The 25376-nt window shown below is 36.8% G+C and overlaps 1 protein-coding gene across 4 annotated transcripts in view; it reads right to left on the reverse strand.

The window, feature by feature from the left end:
- Positions 1–6351: 6351 nt before the first annotated feature.
- LOC126173769 (probable E3 ubiquitin-protein ligase MGRN1) overlaps positions 6352–25376 on the reverse strand; it is a 190727-nt gene continuing 171702 nt past the window's right edge. Inside the window, exon 13 of one of the 4 annotated variants that reach the window (XM_049920982.1) lies at positions 6352–9310. In XM_049920982.1, coding sequence (XP_049776939.1) covers positions 9107–9310 — 204 coding nt within the window. In that variant the 3' untranslated portion in view covers positions 6352–9106. The remainder of the gene's footprint in view (positions 9311–25376) is intronic. The other 3 variants (XM_049920985.1, XM_049920983.1, XM_049920984.1) reach the window with 3 other exon arrangements.

Here is a 25376-nt window from a genome sequence, read left to right on the forward strand (position 1 = left end):
CAAAAGCAAAATGAGGATAATAGAATGCAGTCGAATTAAGTCGGGTGATGCTGAGGGAATTAGATTAGGAAATAAGACACTTAAAGTAGTAAAGGAGTTTTGCTATTTGGGGAGCAAAATAACTGATGATGGTCAAAGTAGAGAGGATATAAAATGTTGACTGGCAATGGCAAGGAAAGCGTTTCTGAAGAAGAGAAATTTGTTAACATCGAGTATTGATCTAAGTGTCAGGAAGTCGTTTCTGAAAGTATCTGTATGGAGTGTAGCCTTGTATAGAAGTGAAACGTGTACGATAAATAGTTTAGACAAGAAGAGAATCGAAGCTTTCGAAATGTGGTGCTACAGAAGAATGCTGAAGATTAGATGGGTAGATCACATAACTAATGAGGAGGTATTGAATAGAATTGGGAAGGAGTTTGTGGCACAACTTGACTAGAAGAAGGGATCAGTTGGTAGGACAAGTTCTGTGGCATCAAGGGATCACCAATTTAGTACTGGAGGGCAGTGTGGAGGTTAAAAATCGTAGAGGGAGACCAAGAGATGAATACACTAAGCAGATTTAGAAGGATGTAGGCTGCAGTAGGTACTGGGAGATGAAGAAGCTTGCACAGGATAGAGTAGCATGGAGAGCTGCATCAAACCAGTCTCAGGACAGAAGACCACAACAACAGATTTTATATATGCTTATTCTGATTTATATATTTATAACATGATGCAACACAGATCTTTTTACCTGATGCATTTTCCATATTCATCGTACAAATTCTATTGGTACCTAGTTTTCACATTTCCTCGATTATTCAGCATTTCACGAGGTGGCGACGTGCCCAGCAGGAAGAATCTTGCAGGTCGGTTCTCTTACTGTAAGCTTTGGCCTTGCACATTTTCCTGTTTTCATACGGGTGTACATGAAAACAACAACTGAAAGAGACAACTTTTATTTTGACATGTGTCCAGCATATCACATTCCTTGGATGGCCTGACCACTGCAAACTGTAACTCAAACATTTTTTTATATAATAAGAATTTGTGTTCTTTTTGTATATAGCCTCTATATGTCTTATGTTCATTTATTTCTGATGCTATTGTCTAATGAATTATCATTACATTTTTTGTTAGGTTAGTCACTCTTTGCACTTTATAATTTTGCCATGTATCATTTATGCTCAGTCTTGTGCTCTAATTTGCTATATCTCTTTTACCTGATGATGTCACTAGTTTACTTGCTTTCACCTATGTAGATTTAAGAAATCAATGTTCCCTGTAAGACATGTCCAAAATGCACTCATCCATTTTGTATATTTTGCAGAACCAATGTACCAAAGTCTCATTGCATTCAAACAAGACATTATGCTCATAAACAGAAGCACATGAAAGTGCAGGAAATGCAGAACACAGAAAGCAAGACATAAGCAACTTATATGGAATTCTAAACACCTCCGACACTTCTCACACTCTTTCCTGGCACACCTATTACAAACGTTTTCTCTTAGTGTACTAGGTAAATTAGGCAGATTGCCTATAAAGATTTAGGATTAAGGATATTTGTTTCTCTGCATTTTGTCTTAGATGTAAGAGTATTATTGAAATATTTAATGAGTATTCATGCTCTGAGCAGCACATTTTTTTTTTTTTTTTTTTTTTTAATAATGATGGAACATTGATGTTTAATAAGTGTTCATGCCTTGAGCTGCACTTCCATAATGAGGATTATATTGAGGATTTTTCTTAATGGTATTCTATGATGTTAATATATATTTTGTTTGTTTTCTTTCTAGGAAAACCTGTCTTACCTGGTGACACAGAATTGGAGATGTTTGTGGGAGACTGTCACAGAAGCGTTACACCTAAAAACATTTTTTTTCACCATTCCTTATAAGATTGCATATGATACTGCCTTCTTATGTTAGCTTGCATTGACTGCCTTTTTTAAGGTCACTTTTACAGGTTCTACTATTTCTGCAATTCGCCCTCAACTTTGTATATTTATCTCTCTATTTACGGTGTAATGTTAAATGTATCTAGTCACTAAGGTATATTGGTCTTAGTACTCCTGTCTTTATGCTTGCATGTACTATAATCACAATTTTTCTTTGATGTGGCCATAGCAGTTCTTGACGCAACACAATTGACTGTTAATCGTTTTCTTTACAGATAAAGCCCACTGCCCTTATCAATCATTCCCATATCATTCCCTGTAGATATGCGCATTGTTGGAGATATAGGTCATTTAACAGATAAGTTTTATGATGCCCTGAGGGTGCTACACAACCTATAAATATTGTGTCTTTACTCACATGGTACCATACTTTGATTCTATGTTTCTATTTGTCTAATAGGTATTCATACAGGCCATGCAGAGCCGCACTTTTATATAATACTGCTATTTATGCACTTTGTTCTTTTAAAAGTCTTCCGAGTTATGTATTCTTATTATGAATTATGCAAAGGCCTCTGAGTGCCATATAAAGTTATAAGTAAATGATATTTTATGATACTTTCTCAGCTTTGTTGTTTATTCTATGCAAAACTAGGCCACCTTGAGCCACAAAAATGTTTCCTGTCACATTTGCTATTAAGATCAGCATTTATTTCATGGAACAACCAGGCCACTATGAGCCTCAAAGAAGATTTTGTCACCTTTTAGTTATTAAGGTCAGCATTTACTTCATATAAAACTAGGCCACTTCAAGCTCCAGTCATTTTTATAGCTACTAAGATCAGCATTTATGTATATAGAAAGGCCGCTTCGGCCTCTGTTTGATATTTTCTCTGCACTTGTTTCAGTTATTAAGATTTGCATGTATTCCAAGTACAAGGCCATTTGGAGCTGTTCAAGTCTTGATTTTACTGTTACGTTTTCTTAATATTGCGTATATAAGGTCACTGGGAGCCACAGTATAATATTATGAACTAATGATGTTCTCTGTCATGTTAGGATATTCTATATCTAATTGGCAGCCTGATGCCACACTTGATGATTTTGTCTTTTTCAGAGTACACCTTCAGTTCTGCCTATTCACTCTTATGTGAAGCATTGTTGCTTCACCCAGTCTGTAATTTCATTAGGATACTGAACACTTTCCGATCAGATAGATTACTCGATGTTGACATAGGTAGAAATGGAAATGGTCATATTCCACTACCTTCCATTATCAGTCTCCTACCTCTTTTTATGGTATTAGAGCAATTTACTACTGGTATTCATACTCCAACATAAGTGACTATACATGTTGTTTGGATCTCAGAGTGGGTTGGGTTAGGTTGATTTGGAGGAGTAGACCAGGGCGTTGCACATGACCTGTTCATTAGATACAAACTTCAATATCTCAAGAACTGGAGGAGATCTCACTCTGCTCTCAATTTTAAATACAATTTTGATACATTGGCTATATTTCATACAGAGCAACGTATGACCTATAATGAACCAATCACAAGGTCTACACAATGTGTTTTTACTATTACAAACTCTTGAAATTTCATGCAATATGTTACTTAACACATATCTATGACAAATAACAAAAAGAAATTCAGACCTCTAACAGAGCAAAGATATCAGGCTGTGAAATACAAAAGAATTAGTTTTCTTAAAACTAAATAGTATGTGTTTCGGAGCAACTGGCTAGTTTGTACAGCTTTTCACTGAGAATATGCATAGATGCTGTGGACACAGCTGATATCATGCTCAGCACATTCTGTGTCTGGCAATGTGGACCTCCACTGTAGCACATGGCAGTTAACACCTGTTCGACATGTAAAAACCACAATATGGAGCTTTGCCACAGAGTGTTTCATGCACAGAGGCAACAGAGAGAGTAGAAGGTCAAATAAATTTTACTGATAAGCATTGTGTCAGCTTTAGTTTAGAGATGATAGAAGACGCTGAGGAGTAAAGATGTTTTAAAGAGGAAGTAATATGTTGTAATGTGTGTGTAAATAGCTCGATGTTATGTTAAATTTAGTACATTTGTTTCTTGAATTTTTACAATGTATGCAGCAACTTCCATGGGTGGACAAGGCAGTAAAACTGCTAGAATACCACTGACAGGGGTGGGAGGAGACAAAAAAATAGAAGAGAAAAGACATTATTACAAATTTATCAACATCCATATATGAAATATTTAATAATATTTTAAACAATTGAAACTCCACATTGAAATATCATCAATTATCATCAGTATTAGGAAAAGGATAGATTGCTGTTCTCCATAAAGATGATCCATTGGGTTATAAACAAGCAGAACAAAAAGACTTTTTGTTGTGCCTGTCTGAAACTGAATACCAAGCGAGGTGGCGCAGTGGTATTCGGGAGGACGATGGCTCAATCCCCGTCCGGTCATCCTGATTTAGGTTTTCATGATTTCCCCACATTGCTTCAGGCAAATGCCAGGATGGTTCCTTCGAAAGGGCATGGCCGATTTCCTTCCCTAATCTGATGAGACCGATGCAACTCAATGTGTCATCTTTACAGTGAGTAGCAATCTATCCTTTTCCTAATATTGTTATAGTGCTTATCTATTTTGTTACTGAGTGGTCACCATATAGTTCATGAGAGCCATAAAGGGAGCTGGATGCTGCTGGAAGCAGTCTTCATTGAATTTTTCTCAGTACACCTCTTCGACCATGGGAACCATCAGTATGCATCTACTTTTCATAATTAAATATATACAGTTATCATAATTTTGTAGTTACAGACAAATGACACTTGAGAAAGCCACCAGGTAACACACCACATTTTCTGCTGTCACTCTGCAGCTTTTTGGCAGAGTGCTATCATGAACCACCTGTCACTCTAAAGTAATGAAAGCACCAAACTATAAAATTGTGGCCAAATGCAACATTGACAATACAGCTGTGCAGGCTGTAACTCCCTTGACATAGCATTCAATCCTGCAAACCTCCAGCAATAGTATCTGCCAGTCCCTATACTGTACTTGCCTCTGTGCTCTCTCTCCATCCCTTGGCCAAACCTATAACTCCCCTCCCTCTCCCCACCACCATGCTGTTTCCGTGTTTACCCTCCTAGGTGTATTTTATATTTTAGGCTCAGTTTACACTTTGTTTAGTACTATTTCTTTCACACTGAATGCTCTAAACTACTCCTACACTTTCCTTGGCAAAAAAATAATAACTTGGAAATTATTAGAGACAGGATCGTGTTGTTTTGTAAAATGTTTAGCAGCTCTCAATTTTTCCCCTTTGTCCTTTGTTGCAGATTCAAAAACTTTAACGAGATAGACACTGTCAAAGATCTTCCTCAAAGTGGATGTCCGCATGTGTGTCTCAAGAGCACGCTGCAATTTAGTGTGGCCCCAGGAGCCAATTCGTTGTGCATCAAGTGGATTGCAGAAAGCAATATCAACTGTCCACAAGGTGTTACATAAGCAGTTACATCATTTTACATACAAAGTGCCAATGGTCCAAGAATTTCAGTCAAATGATCATCATCAACAGATGCTGACAACTTGAGAAAGTGTCAGTTTTCAGATGAAGCAATGGTTCACATTTCTGGACATGTGAATCACAACAACATTAGGATTTGGGATTTTCCGCACGACACACACAAGAACACAATAGTTCAAACATCAGTGTTTTGCATGAGCTGATGCAGATGGGGTGATAGGTCCATTTTTCTTTGCATAGAAGACCACAATGAAAAATATTTACCTGGACATCCTCAAACATTTCTTGTTACTAAAGATCGAAGAGCTGCAGCCTCGACCATCTTCCAACATGATGGTGCATCCCACCATTGGAGTCTGAATGCATGGAATGTCCCGGATGACTTTTCCTGAGAGGTGGGTAGTTTGTGATGGTCCCATCACATAGCCCCCACACTCTCCCAATGTCATGCCATTATACTTCTTTTTGTGGAGTTGAGTCAAGGTTTGTGTGTACACCAGTCATGATATTGCTACCCTTCTTGCACAAGTCAGTCAATGCAACTATCAGAACTGTTGATGCTGCAATGTTGACCCACACATTGACAGAATTTGAATAAGTTCTATGACTGATGAGTGGGGCACTTCACACACACACACACACACACACACACACACACACACACACACACACACACACACACACACACAGAGAGAGAGAGAGAGAGAGAGAGAGAGAGAGAGAGAGAGAGACCTGGACACCCTGTGTCAGATATAGTGGCAGCATTCTTGTAGATTTATTAGGAGCTCCATATTGTTTGTAGTCATTCAGCAAAACTGAAATCTAATCCATTGTCAACTCATTTTGTTTGAACTGAATTACACTGGAACATTTGTCATGATACTGTCTTATAATACGTATGACATGAGGTTGGAAAAAACGTAATTATCTACTACAGGAAAATATTAGTTGAATAAGACAAAAACTATTCATTTTATTCAGTTATGTGTGTACCATAACCATGCTTTATTATAACAGTATTAATCTTCAATTTACACAACAATTATCTACAAAGTTCAGATACAAGTTGATACAATGCCAAAAAGGGTATTGAGAAAGTATCTTGTGGAGAAGAATGCCATTCAAGTCAATTATACACTCAAAATAAAACTTCATTTATTTCATTTGTCAATGGCATTGTTTGGTTTCTTTTCCTTTCTTTTACAGCATACAGGTTTCTTAGTTTGTAAGTTCTGTATGTACACATACACTAAAAATGAAAAATGATATTTAAGGATTACTTGCACTTAAGCTCTGGATGTATAAACTAATACTGTATTATGGAGATTTATATCCAATATGGACTTAAATATAAGCATGAGAGAAGTTAGCTGGAATACATTTATGGAATGTACGAAATCAGAACACCTCGATATGTAAAGTAAAATCAAGTTTACATGACAGTAACTTAATATTACAAGAGTAGTGATAAGCGTTTTCCAAAATCACATTTGCTCTTCAATCTAAATGAATTTTGAGTAAGTGATCACTGACACTATATTAGCATTCGAAGATACAGGCAAGCACATACAAATGTGGACAGCCCGTCATTCCGCGTGACTACATAGCACAGCATTTATTCCCACACTTATTTCTAATAAGGCAATTGGAATGTACATTTCTGAATCTTTCAAAAATTGGTACCAGTTTTATCACTATTAACTTATCCTTCAAGGTGGGAAGTATGGCAGTGACCTAACTATACACTCGCCAGTTGCAATCACACAGATAAAACAATATTGCTCTGCCATCTGTTTACTTTAACTAACAAGGGAAGGCCACGACACTAGAATCACAGATTTAGTTCAAACTTTTTACACCTTTACGGGGGATATTAAAACTGTGCAAGTAATTAGGTGCACTACTCTGGAAATTCTGCGAAAATAACAAGAGAAATTTTACGTGTCTACTACACAAGTGATGTATCGGTGCGAAGGTGCCAGTCATAAAATGTCACTGTGGTCAAGCAATTAGTGCTCGCGAGTGGGAAGTGAGTTGAGGAAGAGGCGGCAGTTCAAATCTCTGCAGCATTTACTTGCTAATCTATATTTTTTCACCACTTATCACATTATTTTATTTACATGATATTTGAGAGGTAATATAATGAGAAAAACCCACATGCATTTTTATAAAGTTGTAGTGAATTTCATATGTTATTCAACTATTTACTGTTTGTAATTGAATTTTCAAGGATGAGGGACAGAGTTGGAAAGCCCAAGTCAAACCTCAATAAATAATGATGCAATTGAAGTTATTCACCATCGGTAATATAGTGAGTCATAATGTGCCAGACCATAAGAGTAATGTACAATTACGCATCAGATGTGCTTGCGACATCACACGATGCTGGATGATATTTGTCATAGACATGGAAAACATAAATTGAAACTTCATACATACAAACACAAGTGATCTTTCATTATATTATCTCTCAAACGTCATGTAAACTAAATATATGACCAGTGATGAAAAAAATACATTTTTTGCCTGATAGAAGTTCGTCTTACGTTGCTTGAGCGCTAACCAGTTGACCACGCACAGGTACATAAGCCACATAATAGACGCATAAAACTTCTTTTGCGAGTTTTTTTCAAAATTGCCATAGTGCACCTTACTACTTGCACATTATGTTATTTTAATGGCCTACTAAAGGCACACAAAGTTTCAAGTAAATCTGTGATCCCAATGTCATGGCCTCCTCTTGTAAGTGTAGGGATTTCTGTGCTGACACAGTTAAGATCTTTGTAAATTAATTTCAGGCTGTCTCTCATAACAGGACAGTTTGAAACTCATAAGATGATACCAAGAAGTAGGAATCTGGTTCAAAGGTAGCATTAAAGACACCAGATTCAAAGTCTGTTTTGAGTGTTCATGTCTGCTTTAAACAAAATAAAGATTAACTGTTAATAATTCGAAAATTTCAGTAAATTTTTATAAATAGTCCTGATGCTAGAGCAATTGCAATTACATGTTAAACTCCTGTACACGATGGCTGCGAAAATTACTGCCAGTATGCTAGTCACAAACTTGGAAACTATAGGGTTCAAATATTAACAATCCTATTACACATCATCTTTGACAATTTTTACTACTGTAGAGATGAATGTTTACTATACCAAAACGTGATAAAAACATGGGTCCCCGTCATGGGAAAAGAAGAGAAAAACCATATTCACTTACTTTATACAGATTACATTATGATAATAGTTTGGACTATCTTTGACTGGCAATATTCTGAATTTTTTTTATTAATCATAGCTCATACCATTACTTTTGCACTGAATGGAATCACTGACATATCCTTGTTTTAATTTCATTGCTACTCAATCTTTAAATGTGTGGTAGTTAGTTTAGAAGCCTCAACCAGTACTAAAGCAGCTGAAATATGTTATTTATGGAAACAAATTACTCAACAGAGAACTATGGGCACGATGTTCAGTCCCATTAACACAAAGGAGGGGGGAAAAATACAGGTGTAACAGAAAATTTGACCAGAAGCAAATGATAGTGTGTTCTTGAAGAGTTACTCGTGAATTGTGCGTGTAATGCAGTGCCCACTCAAATATTCCCTCGGGTAACTCCATGAAATATATTACACTTGATGACCTCCCTATTAAAACACAACTTAAAAGTTGGAATGTTCATTAACACAGAGACTTATGAACTAAGAGTCTTGCTTTTCTCTGCTACAATGGTTACCACCATTCAGAAGTTGCCTTGTTGAGCTGCTGGAACTGTAGCTGTCGCCACTGGATCTGTGACTCAGGTGACTGATAGGCGTACCAGGAAGTGAAATACCAATGCCTGTCCAACGTCCTGGTGTGCTCTCTACAGATGATATTACATCAGAGTTTGTCAGTGGTCGTTCCTAGTCACAGAAAATAACAAAAAAGTACTTACAATATGTTTTTGTGAACATCAATGTGATGGCTGTAATTATTTTGTGGATATTTTATAACTCAGTAATAAGTGGAATGAAGAATGAATGACTGGACTATTATTACGATTTATGAAATGTGTAACAGTTCAGATTTACACCAGAAACTTCACAGTAAAATATCATAAGCATAACAGCAGGAAAAAAGTGTAGATTAGTACCCAACTTCCCATATGTATGCACAGCCTTCAGACTACTCAATCTAATGATTAATGATACCCCAAAGTAATTAGAAAGTGAATGTCGGATAGCTTCATCTGAACAAATGTGACAACAGGCAGAGTTGTTTGAGATAATGCTATTGTAAACTTAAACTGTACTAACAGGGTCATAATTTATCAAGAGCATAACGACAAACAGAACTAAAATGAACATTATGGAATTGGTATACATTGTAGAAACTAATTCCATAGCATCATTTTAGTGTCTTAAGAATGAAAGCAGCATAGAACTTTACAAAACTTGAAGTTCCATAGAGCACCTTTACAAGCTACAAAAAAGCATATAACCCCACTTGTGTTCTCTATAAGCAAATTCGCAATATTACATTTCCACCTGTATACATATCACATTTCTAACAATGGGAAATCCAGGATGGAATGCTGACAAAATTATGAAAATGATAGATCGTTATTCACCATATAGGGAGGTGTCGAGTTGGAGACAGGCACAATAAAAAACTGTCAAAGAAGTAAGCTTTCGGCCAAAATAGCCAGACAATGTACAAACACACACACACAAATGCGCACGTGTGTGTGTGTGTGTGTGTGTGTGTGTGTGTGTGTGTGTGTCGCGCGTGCGAGTTGTGTTTGCATGAGGAGTGTATATGTGTATCTCTATGGTGTCTGAGTTGTGTTTGCATGAGGAGTGTATATGTGTATCTCTATGGTGTCTAATTCTGATGAAGGCCTTTTTGGCCGAAAGCTTACTTATTTGACTGCCTTTCCCTTTCTGCAAATTCAGCTCTGCTGTATGGTAACAATATATCCTTTTCATAATCATATCTCACAATTCTCCATTATGCACCAAGAACATTTACACTGTCATTCTATTTTCAAATACAAACATATCAATATTACAGCAGAATATGCAAATGATGAAGCTTCATGAGAGCACAATCTATTAATGACAGCAATAAGCAAGATTGCACACTAAAATGTGAGGTTTCAGAAGTACAGATTTCTATCTCAAGAGGCAATATGAAAGCTAGGAAGCCAAAAGAGTTGAATGGTTGTGAAGAGAAAGCAAAATGATTAATGCAGGTAATCAAAAAGAGGTACCACCAGAATGATCATATTAGGTTTGACAGTGCTGGATATAACCTTATATGGCAAGAGGTGGGAACACATAATGAACCCAGAAAGAAACCTTGTTGAACACTATCATTTTGGTGAACTGTATGTTATGGTGTGTGGGGGGGGGGGGGGGGGGGGGCATTATGTTGCATGGAACCACTGATCTCGAAATCTTTGAGCACAGTACACTCACTGGTCAAAGTTACTGTGACACTGTATTATCTCCCCAACTGCATCTTTTCAGGGGTGCATTCCGCCCTGACTTCATTTTTATGGATGACAAAGCATTACAGCATTGACCAGTGCAGGTGGAGGAGCTCTTGAAATGAGAGGATATTCAGGAAATGGTCTGGTCCGCCCATTCCCCAGACTTAAATTCCATCAAGCGCAAGAGAGCTGCACTGGGGAGACAATTGTATCATGTACACACGCATGCACCACTGATCATCCAGCAGTTATCAATAATGCTGGTGGAGGAATGGAACAACCTGCCATATGAACTCCTTATCAACCTTATGGCCAGCATGGGAGCAAGTTGCAGAGGATGCATCACACAATCTATAAGGTAACATGTCCTACCTTTCGTAATGTCCAGAGGACCATCATAAAATGTGGTGACTTAAGTGTAATAATTCTCTTTGAATAAAGGTGTCATTTATGTTCATCTCACACCATATTTCTTTCAGTTACCTTCTGCAATACACTGTAGAAGTTCTTTCTATGTATGATACAAGTTTAATCAAGCTATGTTGCTTGGCAGTGACACATCATGTGAAAGTTACTTTCATCATCCTTAAGTTTTACACACACTAGTATTATTTGAGTCTTGTTGGGATGTTGGATATTTTATAATAGTGATTTTCTTCCAACTTTCTAAACGGCACCATAATGGAATCTTTCAAACAATTGCTTGATGCATTCCAAGTGAAATCTTGCAACAATTTTTACTTTGGGTGAGTAAGTACAGGCTGACCAAGATAAAGATTTGTATACCCAAGGCATGAAAATGAAACTTAGTTGTACCACTTCACTTCAAAACATCACCTTGAAACCCTAGCTATCAGTTGCTGCAGTCTCATGAAAAAAGAAATCGTTGTCCATTCTCAGGTCTACTATTGCATACCACCAAATATTTGGTCAATACATTGGTTAGATAGTATTTTAAACAATCGTGAGAATGCCTGGAAGGCATACAATATAACACAATGATTGGAGGAAACAGCTGAGAGAACATTTGTCAGTTATGATAATAAGTAAGAATTCTGTGTGAGGCATATGCCACAAAAAAAGGAACATATCAGGGGATTGAGGGAAGTGTATGCCTAATCAAGTGAATATGTTAGGGGCAATGAAACATGTAGGGTTGAAAGAGGATGCACACAGGAGAAAGGAAAGATACGGATTAAAGAAACAATACCTCTAATGGCATATTTTAATAGAAAATGTCTAGTTGCATGCCTACTTTGTTTACCACAACTGTTGAACCCAACTTTGTTTTTGCTTGTTGCCTGAAGGTTGATTTATTTACAAAAAAGGACATAATGAGTAATATCTCCTGCATCATCTACTGCTGACTTCTGTCTGGTCACTTCGATAGCAATTATATTTCATCAACATTTTTTACACAAATATTCTTGCCCACATGTAATCAAATTACAGTTCATGAAAAAGAACTTGTATAAGTTTCCATGTTATTACAAGTTTCCATGTTATTACAAGTTTTACACACCATGAAAAGCAAACGAGTGGTCATGTGTTCCATATTTACAAAAGAAGAAAAGCAGATAAGTCGGATCTGAAAACATGTGCTTTTCACAACCTGTTACATCCAAACATAGTGTAATACCGGTTTTTAGAAAGTGTCCACTTTATAAGGTTACTCACATACTCCTATGAAAATACATAAAATTAAGCTAGACAGCAAATAGTTGGTACATGTTGGGAACACTGCAGAGGCCTGAAAACTTTTTCCTACTACTAGTGCTAGCTACTTTTCAATTTTCAGGTAAATGACTGCAGGAACTCTAATCATCATTCACAAAGGAAACATTGGATATGTAAGAAATTCGGTGATTCATAGTTTTTACCAGAGTCGTAACACTAAAATTCTTTAACACTACTTTATCAGTAACAAGGAGAGGCCAGATCCTGCAACCTATTGATTTCAGCTAGCTTTGGTATTACTAGCCACAGGCACTCTAAAATAACTCCTCTGAAAGGGTTGGGGTCAATAGGTTTCCATAATACAAGAGTAATTACGTTAGTGTAAGTGTTAGTGTCATGTGAAATAAGGTAAATTGGTGTAAAAATGTATTTTTCATATTGCATCTACAGTTGTAATTTTAGATGTACATTTACACATGATACTCATACAAAAAGTCTAACATAAATTTCTTTATCATTTGCTTCATTGTATTTAGCCTTGAGATCAATCCTCTATGTGTTGTGCAGACGTTGCTGCATATTAGGTAAACAGGGAGCGTTTTGCGAAAATTGTAAGTTATGGTTTCATTGAGGTGTCACTCTTCCGTGGAATTGTAGGTTAGGCCAGAAATACCAGAAAAATCAAGAAACAGGAGGTGAAGATTTGTGCCCTTCAGGCAGAGTTAGAAATTGCAAAAACTGAAGTATGCAGAGGCAAGGGGAAAGGAAAAGGTTCCAAGCAAAGGGTGTTCAGGGGAAAATTCTGAGAACAAATTTGAAATTCAGTTTATCAATACATTTTGCTTGCTACTATATGTAGAGTAAGTTAAGGTGCAGCAGATAATGGTAAGGAACTTAAAGATAAGTTGGGTGGAAAAACAGAATAGAAGATGAATAGTTCTGCTGCTAGGTAGCGCTATTCTGTTAGCTGCTATAGGAAGATGCTGATACACTTCTCAGAGGTTAGGACAAGTTAGCGGATTTGTTAGCAGAAAACATAAGAGGGGCCACCAACACACAAAGTCAAGTTTCTGTGCTTAATGGGATAAGGTGAGACATTGACTTTAGGACAAATTCAGACAGACTGCATTGAAGGAAATGAAATTGACAGAGACTCCAAGTCCACTTTATAATAATGAACAAAGAAATGAAATTAACTTTGTGTCATCAGAATACTAGCAGGATGTAAAAATAAAGTAAAGAAGTTGTTAATTTGTCTGCAAGATCTTACTGGCTAGAAGGAAACTGATGTCATTTGTCTGATTGAACACTATATAACCACAGAGATAAAAAAATCTTTATGTAAGCATAATATGTAAACCAGTCTGGATAAAGGAATTGTCACATTCACAAAAATGAAATATGAATACAAAAATGTAGAAACAAGTAAATTATGTATAGATCAGGATACATAAAAATGTGCTTGTGAGTTGCTGGTGGGAAATGTAATATTTGTAATTATTATAGTATACATTTTTCCACTGTGAGGAATTTTCATGAAAAATTTTGCTGGTCTCTGTCATGCAGAATGAAGGGATTATTCGTTTGTCGTGATTTTAATGTAAATTCCTTGTAGAATCTGACAAGGCAAGTGATTTAGAGGTATTTTTAGCCACTTACAATTTGGTATCAGTTATAAACTTCCCCACCTGAGTTGCTCAAGATGGTAGTACAGGTAATATACTCATTCAACAACCAGACTTTAAAGAGACACAAGCCTGCCCAGTGGTAAATGGGCTGCCAGATCACAATGTACAGTTAACCCCGTGTTCAATTTGAAAACTCTAAGAGGCTGATTAATGGCAAAATCACTTAAGATTTAAAATGTTGACTGAGGTGAAATTTACTATGAACTAAATGTTAACTCTAATTTTAATACATTTCTTAATCAGTTTATATCCGTTTTTGAAAGTAATTTTCCTAAAAAGATAATTAAATGTTAATGACAAGACATTAAAGAAACCTTGGATCACTATAGGTGTCAGTGTCTCTTCACAACGTAAAAAAGGACTTGTACAAAACAGAAATAATAAGTAATGACCCACAAATACTTTCTTATTACAAACAGTACTGTAAGATGCTAAGAGAAGTTGTAAAAAAAACTGAGAACATGCCCATCTTGTCTGAAACTGAGAGATCAGATAGTAAAATAACATCATTATGAATACTGTTAACAGAGAGAGAGAGACACGGAAAGAAGCCATAGAAGATGACCCTGCTTCTGTTAAGAGAATGGTGAACATTGTAAAAGACTGTGAATGTGTAGCAGATGTTTTTAACAATTACATTTTAAAAGTAATCTCAGATCCCAATCTGAAATAAGATCATCGTGACTAAAAAGTAAAAGTTCATATGGGGTGGTTTATATATCCAAAAGACACTAAAAAGTTATGAACCTATAATATGTAATACTTTTAGTCATTTATGTAATGGTTACTGATTGGTTTTGCACAAATAGATTAGCTTTAAACTTTGAAAAAACACAGTTCATCCAGTTTGGTGTTGTCAAAAATATCCCACCCCTTATTATTGTTGCATACCAACAGGAAATAATAAAGCAGATAGCAAATCGTAAGTTCTTAGGTGCGCCTATTGACGAAAACTTAAACTGAAAAAATTGTATAGCAGACCTGCTGAAACATTTAGGTTTGGTTACTTTTGACATAAGAATAATTGCCAACTTTGGGGATATAGAAGTTAGTAAGTTAGCATATTTTCATTCACTGATGTCTTATGAGATAATGTACTGGGGCAAATCCTTGTTGGATGTAAAGTATCCCCTGCAGAGAAGAAAGAAATTAGAATTATGTGCAGAGTTCACATGTATACATCTTGTAGGTATCTCTTTAAGCAGCTGGGAAAGCTAACCATAGCCTCACAGTATATTGATTCATTCATGAAATATGTTAGCAATATCCATCTGAGTTTGAGAGTAACAGTGATAATCACAAGTATAGCGATATACAGAAAAATGGCCTAATGAATCTAACTTTGGCACAGAGAGAAGTGAAGTATGCAGCTGCAGCACTCTCTGGCAATCTCCCAATGGAAATAAACTGTATGTGACAGATAGCAGAAGTGTTTTCAAATGTAGATAAATATGTTTCTTCCTGACAGCTTCTTATTTGTCACAGGGGACTTCTTAATTGGGGATCATTAATCATAAAAAATTTGTCAATGGTGAGCATGTAGCCATATAAATATTTTGTAATTTTGTTTTAATTGTAAGTTGTATATAAGTCTTCTAAATTTGTTCTGTTGACACATTTCACATCATAACACGTTTTGTGAAATTTATATATGGAACAAGTAACTAACTAATTAACTGTGCAAAATCAGAGTCAGATGTAGAATGCGGGAATGATTTAGACTTGATGGAATTGAGTGCGTTTATGAAGATAGGAAATTTCATTTTTACACCTCAGGCCTATAATTTTATGATTTCCAAGATGTTGAAGTATTATTGATTTTGATCAATTGCATATGTGCCTAAGGAGAAGAGGCCCCTGCTATCTGGGGAGGTAACCATATTGTACAAGGTATTTAGGTCACTGTCAACTTCCATGGCACATAGTTTCAGATCATACTTCTTGTAATATTTTTTATTCTTTGGGAAGTGAAATTTATATATTTTTACTTTAAATTAAATAAATTTTAAAGTGATCAGCATATGTGCCCACAAACTTTTAATTAAAACAAATGGTTCATGTTTACTGCAGACACTGCCCCCCCCCCCCTTCCAACAGCAGCTAAAAAAAGTATTTCTTTTGTAGGGGAATGTGAAGATGAAAAACCATCTAAAAGTGTCATGCAGTTATTGCTGAAAACTTACTCTCTCCTTCTCTTCATCAAGGGCTCACTTATTTTCTTCCTATTGTGGTAAGCATTCACACTGCATCAGACAGTATTCATTAGAGGAGAAAGAAAAGTAAGGAAGTAAGGAAATTGTCCACACCAAGTACATTGTGTGAAAGTCATTTTCCTGCATGCACGCACACGCACACACACACACACACACACACACACACACACACACACACACACACACACACAGTGGATTGCAAACTTGATTTACGATTATGAAGATGCCTCTCTTGGCAAATAATTTCATGCTTACCATTCCTATAACAACATTGTGTGAAATTTTGGATTTGACAGTTCACTATGTACAAAGCTGTGCATTTTTATGCACAAGATACTCTAAGAGGGCAATTCTAACCTATATAAATGAATGTTGACTGTTATCATAACACAGGCTTTACAACACTTGGCCACTACTCTAATTACACTTGGCCACTACTCTAGTTAGCAGGAGTTTTCAAGTATATCTGTTGTTGTTGTTGTTGTCTTCAGTCCAGAGACTGGTTTGATGCAGCTCTACATGCTACTCTACCCTGTGTAAGCCTCTCCACCTCCAAATAACTACTGCAATTTACATCCTTCTGAATCTGCTTAGTGTATTCATCTTTTGGTCTCCCTCTATTATTTTTACCCTCCACACTTCCCTCCAGTACTAAATTGGTGACACCTTAATGCCTCACAACGTGTCCTACCAACCGATCCCTTATTCTTGTCAAGTTGTGCCACAAATTCCTCTTCTCCCCAATTCTATTCAGTACTTCCTCATTAGTTAAGTGATATATCCACCTACTCTTGATCATTCTTCTGTAGCACCACATTTCGAAAGCTTCTATTCTCTGCTTGTCTGAACTGTTTATCGGCCATGTTTCACTTCTATACATGGTTACACTCCATACAAATACTTCCAGAAAAGACTTCCCAACACTTAAATCTATACTTGATGTTAAGAAATTTCTCTTTGTCTGAAATGCTTTCCTTGCCATAGCCAGTCTACATTTTATATCCTTCCTGCTCCAACCATAATCAGTTATTTTGCTCCCCAAATAACAAAACTCATTTAAAACTTTAAGTGTCTCATTTCCTAATCTAATACCCTCAACATCACCTGATTTAATTCGACTACATTCCATTATCCTCATTTTGTTTTTGTTGATGTTCTTCTTATATCCTTCTATTCTCCTTTCAAGACACTGTCCATTCCATTCAGCTGCTCTTCCAGGTCCTTTGCTGTCTGATAGAATTACAATGTCACTGGCAAACCTCAATTTTTTTATTTCTTCTCCATGGATTTTAATTCCTACTCCAAATTTTTCTTTTGTTTCCTTTACTGCTTGCTCAATATACAGATTGAATAGCATCAGGGTGAGGCTACAATCCTGTCTCACTCCCTTCCCAACCACTGCTTCACTTTAATGTCCCTCAGCTCTTATAATTGCCATCTGGTTTCTGTACAAATTGTAAATAGCCTTTTGCTCCTTGTATTTTACCCCTGCCACCTTCAGAATCTGAAAGAGAGTATTCCAGTCAACATTGTCAAAAGCTTACTCTAAGTCTACGAATGCTAGAAATGTAGTTCTGCCTTTCCTTAACCTATCTTCTAAGGTAAGTCATAGGGTCAGTATTGCCTTGTGAGATCCAACATTTGTACAGAATCCAAACTGATCTTCCCTGAGGTCAGGTCAGCTTAACTACCAGTTTTTCTATTTGTCTGTAAAGAATTCGTGTTAGTATTTTGCAATCGTGACTTATTAAACTGATAGTTCGTTAATTTTCACACTTGGTATATCTCTTATGATCTGAAAAAATGAATTTTTCAATTCCTTGGAAATTATTATGTTACATGCCTGACATGTATAAATACAATTTTTTTTAATTTTTGAGTTTTCTAATGATCTAGATTTAAATTTACATACAAAGTCCGCAAGCCACCATATAGTACATGGTAGAAGGAATCTTGTAACATCGCTAGTCATTATCTTTCCTGTTCCACTCACAACTGAAGTGATGGAAAAATGACTGTCCATATGCTGCATGACACATGATTTGTCTTGCTTTGTTGTTGTTACATGAGATGTATGTTGGTGGCAGTAGAATCATTCCACATCTGTCGCAAATGCTTGTTCCCTAAACTTTCTTTATCATGTTTTGCAAAAAGCATGTCATCTTCCCTCCAGTGATTCCCACCTGAGTTATTAAAGCATCTCCATAATACCATGTATCGATAAACCTACCAGTAACAAACCTAACAACAAGCCTCTGTATTGTTTCGGTGTCTTCCTTTAATCCAACCTGTTGGGGATCCCATCCTCTTGCAATATTCAAGAATTGGTTGCAATCATATTCTATGCATGGTCTCCTTTATAGCTGATACATACTTTCCTAGAAGTTCTCCCAATAAACTGAAGTCAACTATTCGCCTTTCCTACAAGTGACCTTATGTGCACATTGCATTTCATACCACTTTGAAATGTTACATCTAGATATGTAATTTATGTGATTCTGCAAAGCAGTGCCTCACTAACACTATATCCTTCCACATGATTCGAAATGGCTAAGACATTTTACCACCTTTTTACGTGATCAAAATATTTCTGGAAATGATACTTTAGAGTGCCCCACAACTAGTAAGAGAAAGCTCTTCAAAACAGTTGCCAATTAAGGGTTGGATTCTGGGGTGGGATGTCACAGTTTCTCACGTTTTCCTCCTCCTCTGCCATCTCCCTCAAATGTAATTTGACGTCACCATTATTTTTAACATACAAATCCGATCTTAGATGCAATGAAATGCTTCAAATATAATAATAATAAAAGTTATTATTATTATTACTATTATTATTATTATTATTATTTGTGTTCAGTGCATTGCTTTGGTATAACTTTAAAGAAATTGCAGTTCATAAAAATATATCATTTCAAAAGTAATTGTCTGAAAACTTGAGAAGTTCTTGTCACTCATTTACTCTAAACACTACAATAGCAACAAACATTCACATTCTTCAACAACAGTCTAATCTATATAATATCACTGAGTGTACAATCACCATTATCACGATTTCACTTAGCAGTGTGATTGTGAATACACATTTGTAGACTACGGTTATGCGAGTGTGAAAGTGAGGAAATCTTGTTTGTGGCCTTTACATTTCTGTTTGAGAAATTCAGTCTTTCTGTAGGTCCCCCCTCCCCCCTTTTTTTTCCTTACTGGACACTTTCCTCCTTTCTTTCTTTCTTCAGTCTCTTCCTGTTTTACTGGGTGTATCTGTGAACACAAGAACAGTGTTGGGTTTGTTATTCGCAGCAGATACCAGCAGCCTGTCAATGGTCTCTATCTGGCTACAATATTCTCTGCAGGCAGTCAGGCCACAAGTTCATGCACATAGCTGGTCCTTGTGCAAAAAACTAACATCCTGTATTAATACAGGATGTTATTCAGGTTTTTTAACTGCTGGCATTCCTTGCCATATTTGAGACACTTAGTTTTTGTGCTACTTTATTTTCTGAATGTTATCAGAGACACTTGGAAATTGATATATGTAAAAATATAAGCACTATTAGTAACCTATTCTGTGGGTGGCCTGTGAGGGTGTCATCCCCCCTCCCCCCTTTCCCACTCCTTGTATCTGTGCCTGCATCTAAATGTATGTGTTGTGTGTAGCAGACTTCAGCTTCACCTGTAATATACTAGCATAAACATATTGTCACCAGTAAACATTCAAATACTTCATCTTCATTTCTTTTCCACCAGTTTGTAACTACACTCTAGACTGCTTTACATCAACTTGCAAAATTCTTGTGTAGATGTTGCACATGATAATATGGCTCCTGCAAAGAAATGCATTCTCTTGGTGGCTACTGGCCGAGTCCATTCTTGTTGTAAAAGAGTGACTGCCTTAGAAGTGTGTCATCAGCTGAGTTGTGCACTTCACCTGCTAGTACTGGCTACCTAAATGTCAATGGTTTGCTGACCAATGTACTTCGAACATTCACGTTGATAACTCTGATCTACACACTATGGCATCGGACTCTCCGTGCACTGCAGATAAAAGGAAAGTTTTTCATATCATGGATGGGAGATTTTGTGCAGTATCATAACATTTATGTCAGAAGAGAGAAATGAGAGAGTCAAAGTCCAATTAACAAGTGTACTACAGAGGACTGCAGCAGCAACTGGTATTTCTAATCACACAATACACAGAATAAAAAATGAAGGAGAAGACACTGTTATAGGTAATTAGCAAGGCTTCTCTACTTCAGGAAAGATGCAGAAGAGAGAAAAGAAAATTTTGTATTTCGGTAATTTTGATAAACAGGCTGTCAGCAGACTAATACATAATTTCTGTATGACATACAAACAGTGCCTGACATTAAAGTCACTAGTTCAACTAATCGAAGAAATTTATGTCATTTGAAGGAGGGATTTCATCATTAAATGCTTGCTACACAAATTAGGCTACAGGTATGTCAATTTTTTTTGTTCCTCTGTACATCAACACTCTGCAAACCACAGTGAAGTGCATGGCAGGGGGCACATTACATTGTACCCTTTAATAGGTTTTTTGGGCCATCCGATTCACATATGGAGCATGGGAAGAATGATTGTTTAAATTCTGCTGTGCATAATTAATCTCATTTTGTCCTCGCAATTCCTACGGGAGTGGCACGTAGAGGGTTGTAGTATATTCTTATAGTCCTTATTTACTGGCTGTTCTTGAAACTTTGTAAGTAGGCTTTCTTGGGATAGTTTCCATCATCTTCAGAGATATGCCAGCTCAATTTTTCTTCACTATCTTTCTGATCCTCTCCCATGGATCAAAAAAATCTTTGACCATTCATACTGCCATTCTCTGTACACATTCAATATCTCCCGTTAGTTCAATTTGGCACAGGATCCACACACTTGAGAAATATTCTAGGATGTGTTGTACAAGTGATAGGCAAGCAATTTACTTTGTAGAATGATTGCATTTCTTTCATGAAGTCTGCCAGCTGCTTTACCCATGACTGGGCATACATTATTGCTGAAAAGTATTTTGTAGAGATAATGAAATCTACATCCACATCATACTCTGCAAGCCACCTCATGGTGTGTGATGGATGGTACTATCGTTACCACTATCTGATTCCTCCAACCCTGTTCCACTCACTAATAGTGTGTGGGAAGAATGACTGTTGGTAAGCCTCTGTATTGGCTCTAATTTCTCAAATTTTCTCCTTGTGGTCAATACGCGAGATGTATGTCGGGGGAAGTAATATGTTGTCTCACTCCTCCTGAAAAGTGCTGTCCCGAAACTTCAAAAGTAAACCTCTCTGTGATGCACAACACCTCTCTTGTAATGTCTGCCAATGGAGTTTGTTTAGCATCTCCGTAACGCTCTCTCACCAGCTAAATGATCCAGTGACGAAATGCGTCGCTCTTTTTTGGATCTTCTCTGTCTCCTCTATCAGTCCACCTGATAGGAACCCCAGATACATGAACAATACTCAAGAATAGGGTGAACAAGCACCTTATAAGCCACTTCTTTCGTGGATGAGTTACATTTCCTTAAGATTCTTCCGATGAATCTGAGTCTGGTGCCTGCTTTTCCCACTCTGTTTTATATGGTCATTCTACTTAAGGTCGGTCTGGATAGTTATGTCTGGATATTTTATGGCAGACGCTGACTCCAACTGTTTGTCATCAGTAGTGTAGTTGCACACTTTTCCTATGTGTGCGTAATATGTTACATTTATTTACATTCTGGGTCAACTGTCAGTGTTTGCACCATCCATCACTTCTCTGGAGGTCGTTCTGCAAATTCTTACTATCTTCTGGCGTTGCTACTTTGGTATAAACAACTGCATCATCTGCGAATCCTTAAAGAGCATCCAGTGCTTTCTATTAGATCATTTATAGATATTATAAACAGCAACAGTTCAATCACACTTCCCTGTGGTACTCTGGATATTACCTTTACATCTGTCAATGTAGTTCCGTTAAGAACAATGTGTTGAGTTCTGTCCGCAAGAAAGTCTTGAATCCAATCACATGTCTGCTACAATACTCTGAAAGCTCATAGTTTTTTCATTAAACGGCAATGCGGGACATTGTCAAATGCCTTATTGAAGTCAAGGAACACAGCATCAACCTGAGCACCGTTGTCCACTGTGCTGTGGATCTCATGGAGGAACAGAGCGAGCTGAGTTTTGCAGGATCTCTGTCTTCAGAATGCATGTTGATTTTTATAGATATGTTCATTTTCCAAGAATGTCATAATTCTTGAGCATAAAACATCTTCCTTAGTCAATGATATAGGTCTGTAATTGTGTGAATCTGTCCTACGGCCTTTCTTAAAAACGGGAATGACCTGTGCTTTTTTCCAGTCGTTAGGAACCTTTCGTTGCTCAAGCGATCTATGATAAATTACTGCTAGAAGGGGAGCAAGTTCTTTTGCATAATCTTTATAGAATCTTATTGGTATCTCATCTGGTCCTGACGCCTTTCCACTACTAAGCGATTGTAGCTGCTTTTCAGTTTCATGATCGGTTATCTCAATATCTGCCATTTGAATGTTCACCTGACACTTGAGAGGAGGACAGTGTTATGGTCTTCCGTGGTGATTGGAAAACAAATTCTTTGGCAGAAAATTTAAATGAAAGAACTTAATTACCAAATCTCTATAATGTGTACTTTATTCTCTTACATCCTTTATACAATACTGATCTTTGCATAAAACACCACTTAAATAGTCTTAAAACTAAACAGAAGAAAAAGAATAATTAAGTCTTGACCCATCATGTTCTCAGCTTAAGAGTTGGTTGCACAGCCCTTTGTGTGTATTACTGCAGCACACTTGGATGGTATAGAATCCACGAGTTTTGCCACTTGCACCCGAGGAATCTTCTTCCATTGCTCACACAATTCTCTGTAGAAAGCCTCCTTATTAGTGCAGTTTTGTTGGCAAACATGTCTCTCCATCTTGCCCCAAATATGTTCTACGGGGTTTTAAGTTTGGGCTTTGGCTTGGCCATTTGAATACCTTTACTTGTGCTGCTACAGAACCATTTTCACATTGTGACAAGAATGCTTCCGATCATTGTGATGCTGGAATTGCCAGTCACGAGGCATATTTAGTCTTTCCCAAGGTGTCATATGGTCTATTAACATTAATATTTCATCATAGTTCAGAATATACATTATCCGATGGATTTTGGCTGTTGAACATATTGTATCCTGTCTGAGGAGAAGAGATGAAACTTGCTCTTTCATCATTCTACAGAAGTTTTGACCACTCTTCAGTGGTCCAGGACACAAACTTCTTAGCAAACTGTAGTCTGGCCTTCCTATTTTTCACACTTTTTGTAGGTATCTGAGAAGGTCACCTGCCTTTCAGTTCTCCAACTGCTAAGTGACATTTAACTGTCGAAATATGGGCCTTCATTCCGTATTTTACCTGTAGGTCATCACGTATTACTTGGGCTGATTTTTTGGGATCAGCCATCAATTGCCTTTGGATGATCCGATAATCCCCCTACTTTTTTTCTAAAGCCGTCAGCAATCAATAACTGTAACCATGGCAAGGTCAAGTGGTTTTTTACCTGAAGAATCAGTTTGTTTTGATTCTGTGTACTGACAAACATGCCTACCATTCTAGTCCAGTTCAACAACAAAATTCGGTTGAGCGATACTTTATGTGATCATTCAATTTCATATCCCTACAAAGTGTTACACCTAGGTATTTGTATGAGTTGGCCGAGCCCAGTGACTCACTGATATTATAGCCATCAGATACTACTACTATTTCATTTTGTGAAATGCACAATTTTAAATATTTGGACATTTAAAGCAAGTTGTCAATCTTTGGAGCACTATGCAATCTTATCAACACCTGACTGAATATTTATGCAGTTTATTTAATATTTATGCAGTTTATTTCAGACAGTACTTCACAATACATAACTGGATCACTTATGAAAGGTTTGATGTTACTTTTAATATTGTCTGTGTAGTCAGTAACTTGAAAATGAACAAGGGTCCCAAGACACACCCAAAATTACTTCTACGTCTTTTGACGACCCTCCATCCGAGATAACTTCCTGCATCCACCCTATCAAAAAATTCACAGTTTAGTCAACAATTTTGCTTGATACTCCATACGAATGTCCTTTTGATAATAAGCAAAGAACTGGTACTGAGTCAAACATTTTTTGGAAATTCGTAAATACTGCATCTACCTCACTGCCTTGGTCATGTGAGAAAATTGTGAATTGGGTTGCACATGATCAATGCCTTTGAAATTCATGTTGGTTGGCAAGCAGGAGGTCATTTTATTCAAGATACATCTTTATATTTCACCTCTGAATATCTTCTACATTCTACAACAAATTGAAGTCAAGGATATTGAATGGTAGTTTTGAGGACGACTTCTACTATTCTTCTTGAAGATGGGTGTGACCTGTCCTTTTTTCCAAGTAATGGGCACGATTTTTTGTTCGAGGTATCTGTGACAGAACAATTTTTTGTTTGCTGTATCTACGACAGAATACAGTTAGAAGAGGAGGTAATTCAGTTGCAAATTCAGCACAGAATCTGACAGAGATTCCATCGGGCCCTGGAGCTTTGATCAATGTTGACAATTTTTGCTGTTTCTCAACACCACTGATATTAATTTCCATTTCAGTCATCTTTTCAGTGCAACGAGAATTAAACTGGGGCAACAGTCCTGAGTTTTGCTTTGTAAAGGAACATTTGAAAATGGAGTTAAGCATTTCTGCTTTTCTTCTGCTACACTCACTTTCAGTTCCTGTCTCTTCCATGAGTGAATGGATGCTAATTTAGGTGCCACTAACAGCCTTTACATATAACCAAAATTTCTTTGGATTTCGTGATGGCCAAATGTGTTTCATTCAGCTTTTGTCTGTCCATACCCCTATGCTTTGTT

This window comes from Schistocerca cancellata, chromosome 1, assembly GCF_023864275.1.
Source record: "Schistocerca cancellata isolate TAMUIC-IGC-003103 chromosome 1, iqSchCanc2.1, whole genome shotgun sequence".
NCBI classification, from domain to species: Eukaryota; Metazoa; Arthropoda; class Insecta; order Orthoptera; family Acrididae; genus Schistocerca; species Schistocerca cancellata.